General features: G+C 49.6%; 1 protein-coding gene across 1 annotated transcript; it reads right to left on the reverse strand.

Moving 5' to 3' along the window:
• Positions 1–3,142: 3,142 nt before the first annotated feature.
• phyh (phytanoyl-CoA 2-hydroxylase) lies at positions 3,143–6,102 on the reverse strand. The gene is made up of 9 exons (XM_057022702.1): positions 5,942–6,102; positions 5,614–5,669; positions 5,167–5,277; positions 4,880–5,048; positions 4,724–4,805; positions 4,362–4,543; positions 4,140–4,289; positions 3,904–4,038; positions 3,143–3,491 (listed from the first exon to the last, which is right to left on the reverse strand). The coding sequence occupies exons 1-9, from the start codon at positions 6,005–6,007 to the stop codon at positions 3,438–3,440; spliced, it is 1,005 nt and encodes a 334-aa protein (XP_056878682.1). The 5' UTR covers positions 6,008–6,102; the 3' UTR covers positions 3,143–3,437.
• Between the last annotated feature and the right edge of the window lie 462 nt (positions 6,103–6,564).

Genomic DNA, 6,564 nt, shown 5'->3' on the forward strand with positions numbered 1-6,564 from the left:
TGTGGGCAGATTTTAAGGCTGATGGCTTCTGCAGCAACACTTCCACGTGCCTCCGCCCCCCCCCCCCCCCATAAATAGTGCAAATACCAGATGTCCACACCAAGTACTCGAGATTTAGACTTTATTCGTCATACTTAAAGACTTTCAGCCATTTCTGAAAAATCACGGCCCCGGGCTGATTTAAAGGTTTCTGCATTTAAATGCACTCAAAACAAACATGCACAAATTAAACTAGACTTTTTTTTACCTTTAAATGAAGAGATAGAAGAGACAAATCTAGCATAAAGCCTGGTAAACAAGGCCGGACTGAAAACCAGTCAGGGGCACTGGTGTGAAGCAGCTTTTGCTCAGTGGAACCAGTATCGGCGAGGATACAGGCCGTCGTAGTGATACTCCCGGATCTGCTCGCTCATCTCCCTGGATCGCTCCGTCTGCTCTGGAGACACAGATCAGGATTTATTAGCACAGCCTTCACAATCTTGGTCCACCTGGAATGAAAACGCTTCCTCAGAGAACCTCAGAGCTGTTCTGGGGTTTCCTCCTCTGCTGGTTTATTCTCACGCCATCACAGGACGGGAGCAGTCTGAAATAAAGCTCCCCGAGGCGCCCGGGGGGCAGCAGTCGGTCTAAACCAGCCTTTACAGGGGCAGATAATCTGGCGGCTAAAATAACGCTGGCTGACTCTCACCACCCTCCAGTTTATGGAGAACCCAGAGGGTTCTTTATGGGGAGCGTGTCCCAGTGTGGGGAGGCTCGTTGCGGCCCTGTGGCGGCGCACAGACAGCCGCAGGGGGGGGCAGGCGGCTGTGGGGGGACCACAAATGGACCCCTCCAGCGTCCTGCTGCGGTCCAGAGGCCTGTGGCCGACCTGCCGCCCAGGCTCTGAGGTCATGCTCCTCACCGTTGCGCTGCTCCTCGGCGTAGTTCTCGTAGACGTTCCTCCGCTTCTCGTTGTGCTCCCTCCACCGCTCGCTTGCAAAACTCTTCTCTCGCTGCTCAGCTGGGGGGGGGGGGGAGAAAGGGAGGAAGTCAGGAGTGTCACCTGTGTAACGGACGGCGTGTGTTGCAGCAGCGTCCTCCCAATGAGGAGGCGGAATCGATCAAAGCAACCAGCACTTCTGCTAATTATGCTAATGAACGTGTGCTGCAGGTCCCGACTGCCCTGCCTCAGCTACAGTCTGTCGCCCTGGCGTTCCTCAGGGCCGCGTCCTCGACCCACGGCTGGTTACACACCGAGCACAAGCTTATATAAATATTATGGTCTGTGAACTCCGGTAACGGTCTCTGCAGGTGCTGCTGTGGCTCCACCGTTAAACCGCTTCATCACTGTCCAAGAACGGGCTCTGCTGCTCTGCTGGTGCAGCCCTGTTGAGTCTCTTCCAAAGCGAAATTGCTTTTAAATGAAACGACGCAGGAATGCACCTTCGATTCAGAAACGCCTCGTTCTCGTGTGTTGTGGTTGGTGTGTGTCCGACAGCAGGGGAGAAGTGAATGAACTCATTGTATCGCTGAGGGAGTGAGACTGCTCCACACTGGCCTGTGACTCCTGCTAACGGCTCCTGTGTGTGTGTGTGTGTGTGTGTGTGTGTGTGTGTGTGTGTGTGTGTGTGTGGCTACACATTGAGTCCCAACATACTCATTCTACTAGCTAAGTGAGGACCTTTTGGCTGCTCCTTGGAACTTCAAAGGAGTGTTTGAGGGTTGAGAGTCAGTCTGTGTCTGAAGGTCCCCACAAAGATAGAAACACAAGGATGACAAGACCACCTGGCCTCGCTGGAGCTTGCAGCGCCTCATCCTGTCACACTTTGGCTGATTCCCTTGTTTCTGCCAGTGGTTTTTACAGTGTTTCCTGGAGTTCTGTCATGGTTTAATTAGCAGGGTGAGTCTACAGAAGGAGGCTGCAGAACTTTAACCAGAACTTTGACCCACATGTGTTTTGTGTCGGGAAAGAGTTTGATAACAGAGCTTTGAATGAATTTGACCTCTTTACCATTTGTGATATTAAATGTGAAGATTTTTTTTTTTTACAGTGCAATGAAACGTAAACTGGGCTCGTACCTAACAGCTCGGCGTGGTACCGGCCCGAGCGGCGGCCGCGGCGTTTGAAGAAGTTGGAGGCGTCTGACCCCACCACGAACACGGGCTGCGCTGCCCCTGGTGGCGGGAGGATAAGATGCATCATTGGCAGCAGGGATGGAGAGAACACACAGCAGGAAAGAGAGGAAGAGGAGAATCACCTCTGGGACGGAGCGCTCTGGAGTCGTCACGCACAGCTGCGTTTTCAGCCATGCTGCAAACTGGAGAATGAGGACAAAAATGCAAATAATTCAATAATAACGTTGCTATTTATGCTTCCTGGCTCAGATACGAAATCCACCGTCCTCCTGTCCTACGGTCAAGCTCTAAAAAATCCCTTTAAAGTGGCTGTTCAACTGATTCCCCCAGTTTTCCCACCCCTGAGCAGCCGTACTCACAGGTGAGGATGAGGACGATGGCCGGCAAAGACCCCATGACTGGACTCCAGGACATCTCGAAGGCTGAGGCTGGACTGAACGTCGCTCCGGAGTGAGACGAACCCAGCGGAGGAGGAGGAGGAGGAGGAGGAGGAGGAGGTGAAGGAGGGAGGAAGGTGAGAGGGAGGAGGAAATGCCCAGAGGGAGGGGAAACAGCTGGAAAGTGAATCGATGGAGATTCCTTCAGCATTTGGAGGTTATAACGACACATTCATGAGTTAAAACGAAGCTCCTGAGTTAATGGGTGGAAACACGGACGTTCCCCAACTCTGACGGAGAGGGAACAACTGAAGGGGAGCATCTTTAGATCCGAGAACCTGCTCCAATCACACTCAACCGAGGGAATCGTAGGTCCGTTTTTATCCTTTTGGCTTTCACTCAGATCCAAATGATGAGATGCTCGTTAATTAACTGTCAGAGCAACTTCCCAGAACGGCCAATAATTCAGCGACTATCAAGTCATGTGACTAAATAAGCAGCTGAAAACTTTCTTGGCTTTTAAATTCAAGTTTCAGAGCATCCAAAGTGTCGGGACCTTCAGGGATGATTCATCTAAATTTACCCAGGGTGCAATTCATCAAATATCCTGGTTAAATGCCACAGATGAAGGATGACACGGAAACAGGCCGTTGCCATTGTTTTACAATGATTTATTAATATCAGCATTATTAAAATAGAGTTTTTTTATCAGTACGATCGAGGAAACAAATATTTTTTAAATATTTGTGGCTAAGGCTGTGTGGACCTAAGGCCTCTGTGAGCTCATCGGACGCTCACTCTGCTCAACTGAACCTAAATGTGGATTAAAAGATCCATTAAACGAACCGATTCCCATTATAAAATCAAGTCTGTGGCAGCAGAAACATGAGTGGCTTTATTAAAGGAGCCGGACGCTTCCATGTTCATCGCGCTGCTGGGATGGTTTCACAGGGAGATCCGCTCCCCCTGCACCAGGCGGCCTCGGAACGCCCACGTGTCCTGAAACAGACGACGGGTCAGATCGACGACGCCACAGAACAAAAGCAGAATTTTGGATTTGCTCATTATTTATCCTGTTTATTCTGCTCGTAAGAATAGTGCTTTTATTTTGAAGGCCAGTTCCACATCCTGGAAGCAGTTCTCCCATTTTTAACTTGTCAGTGGAAACAAGACTGAGCCGCTGGAGGCAGAACGTTCTAAGATTTAAAGATTATTCCTTCATAAAGCAGCCAACAAGGTTTTGTTTTGATTTTTGCATCATTTCAAGGTTGTTAAAGTCGTAAAATGATGTTTTACTCTGCATGGTATCAATGTGTGATGTTTGTGGTGCTGGGTTTTCATGGATCTTTCACATTTTAAGCTCATTTTTTCATTGGTAACGGGGTAAAAGTTGCTGTGAAGCGTGAAGCACCTGAAAGGTGAGGTCGCCCGCCACGGCGTACTTCCTGGCTGCCAGCTCGCCCACCTCCTTCTCGATGTTTTCCTGTGTGGTTCCCTTCACGTCGATGTAATAGCAGTCAGCGCTGGCGTAGTGGCAGGAGATGGCCTGGACACGGGTGACACAGTATTTTACCATTGGTCAATATCAGCAGAGCCAAACCGGAACCAGTCTCTCCTGGGCCAGGAGGTGGATTGTGGGTGCAGAACCTTGCGGAAGCCCTGCGTCTGGTTCATGCCTGACCCGTGGATCAGCAGCGGGTGGAAGAAGACCGTGTCGCCCTTCTCCATCTCCAGGTGAACTCGGGGGTGCTGCGGGTCGTAGTTGCGCACTCCGTGATACATTTTGTTCACGCCGCCCTGCAGATGCGTGACGGAGGGTGAGATCGTGTGGATGGAACCAGGATCCCCGGGGAGCAGGTGCACACATACCTCCCATTCGGGGTAGTCGTGCTCTTGCAGGGTGCCGGTGTGTGTTCCCGGGAGGACGACCAGGCAGCCGTTCTCCCTGTTCACCTTCTCCATCGCAGTCCAAGCGCAGACAATCTTGTCAACAGGCCGGAAGGGGAAGTAGTGCAGATCCTGGTGCATCGGGTGGCGAGATGTCTTCTTACCTACAACGGAGGAACAACTTAGCGATGGCGTTAAAACTAGAGCATCTTTGTTTGCCAAGTTATGAAACTGGGGATAATTCCTTTTGATTCCATGTGTTCCATTACGGAACACAGGGGTGTAATGCGCTTCCGGGCCGCTAGGTGGTGCTGAGGGCTCGCGTGTGCTAACTGGATCAGTACCTGCATCGGGGGGTTTGTTGATCAGCATGGTGTGCATGGCCATTATGTTGGCTCCAGTGAAACACTCCACATACTTCAGAATCTACCAAGGTTCACAAAGTTAAACTTTAATTGAAATGTCGGTGGACGGGGAGCGAAGCATCAACGACTGCGTACCTGCGGTAAAGTGCAGTAACGGAACAGTTCAGGATCTTCCTGGAAGTCCTGGATTTTGGACACCGCTTTCTGATCCGCGACAAACTCAGACTTCAAGATGGCCACATCTCTCATCATCACGAGACCTGGGATCTTGACCTCCTCTCGACACAGTCGCTCAAACTCCTTCCTAAAGAAAACACACAATATTTCCAACAGACGTGTTTATCGAGGTTGTTGCCTCAGTAAATAAAATGTTCAGTGACTCTTTTTGTGCTTGTAGTGGTCAAAAAGGCCCCGATCGTCACCTGAACCGATCGATGTCCTCTTCAGACACCAGATTCTTGATGAGTATGAAGCCATTTTGCTCGTAGAAGAGTCGCTGTTCCGGACTTAGAACACCAGTATCTGATGTGTATCTGTCAATAGATACGAACGTGAACAACAGAGAATATAAAGCAGCAGGGTTGAAACAGTCACTGCACAAATCCAGACGTCTGCAAGCAGGTTTGAAACAAATAGGGAGTCATTTGTGGCACAAAGCTGCTCGTTCTGCTGTTAAACCTGCAGACATTCTGCTCAAAAGCTGACTGGATATCAAATAAATGGGGCCAAATGGAAGAACGGAGGGCCTGGAGAGACGCTGAGGGCTGAATCTGGATTAGATAATAATGGGGAGGTGCAACCTTTGAGCCCGGGGTCACCTCCCAACTGAAGATAAACATCAGGCGTTCAACAACCAAAAAGGCTCCTACCTGAATCTTCGTGGAAAACTGCTGCGTAAAGCTGCAGCTGAACTTGGCTCAGAGGTCTGATCGAAGTCAGTTAAAGACTCTGGAAACCACCGACCACTTTTTCATTAACAGAACATGCGCATAAATAATTACAGATAACTGCACAGTCGACGTTGCCGGTGTTAATAGGTGAATTCCTCAGCAGGTTCTAGCACACCAGAAAGACTGGAGGCGCCTCCAGCAGCGGTTCTCTCCTCCATTTGAGACCCGCCAGCGGGGCACCGGCGTGGCGGAGCGCCGCTGTCGGACAACGCGGCCTCCGCATATTCAGAGCTGGGTAAAAAGATACGATCTGGGCCCACGGCCGGTCCAGTTGGGCGGTGAGAAGCCGGAGTCGTTCCGCAGCCCGAGACATGGCTGATTCCGGTGGAGTCCGTGAAGTTCCGCACAGCACGAAGAGCAAAGACAGGGCGGGTAACGGGTCAAAGATCGGTGAGCGGTGAGCAAAACAAGCGCACCATCAAGTATCACGGTAAAGAAAGTAAAGTATCACGGTATCACGTGACTTGAATAAAATGACGTTTATACCTCATTATATAATACGCGCGGATTGTAGACAGATTATAACCAGTCAAATTCTAATTCTAACATATAATAAGTACGTTTTTGTGATGCGTTATCACCCGCACATCGCTGTTTTGTCCGGCAGAGGGCGCCACGCCACCATATGACGATTATTGACTTGAAACGTTAAATGATGCTTTCGTTAATGATCTTTTATGCCCTTTGGTGTCATCAGATAGTTTAAAATGGATGTAAACACTAACCTATTAAATTATAAAATGTTGTTTATTTGTATAATCCATTATCATTGTTTATGTTATTACAGTGGAGTAGTCTTATTTCCACAATAATATAATTCACCTGTACAACTTTGGCCATTACATGGTGATTCGACACTAAAAAGGTCCT

The sequence above is a fragment of the Takifugu flavidus genome, chromosome 22 (genome assembly GCF_003711565.1).
Source record: "Takifugu flavidus isolate HTHZ2018 chromosome 22, ASM371156v2, whole genome shotgun sequence".
Taxonomy (NCBI): domain Eukaryota; kingdom Metazoa; phylum Chordata; class Actinopteri; order Tetraodontiformes; family Tetraodontidae; genus Takifugu; species Takifugu flavidus.

Coding starts and splice junctions, on each gene's coding strand:
- phyh (XM_057022702.1), bottom strand. CDS start 6,007: ATGTCTCGGGCTGCGGAACGACTCCGGCTTCTCACCGCCCAACTGGAC. Junction 5,670..5,941: donor ACCGGCCGTGGGCCCAGATC/GTATCTTTTTAC, acceptor GACTTCGATCAG/ACCTCTGAGCCAAGTTCAGC. Junction 5,049..5,166: donor GAGGACATCGATCGGTTCAG/GTGACGATCGGG, acceptor TGTTTTCTTTAG/GAAGGAGTTTGAGCGACTGT.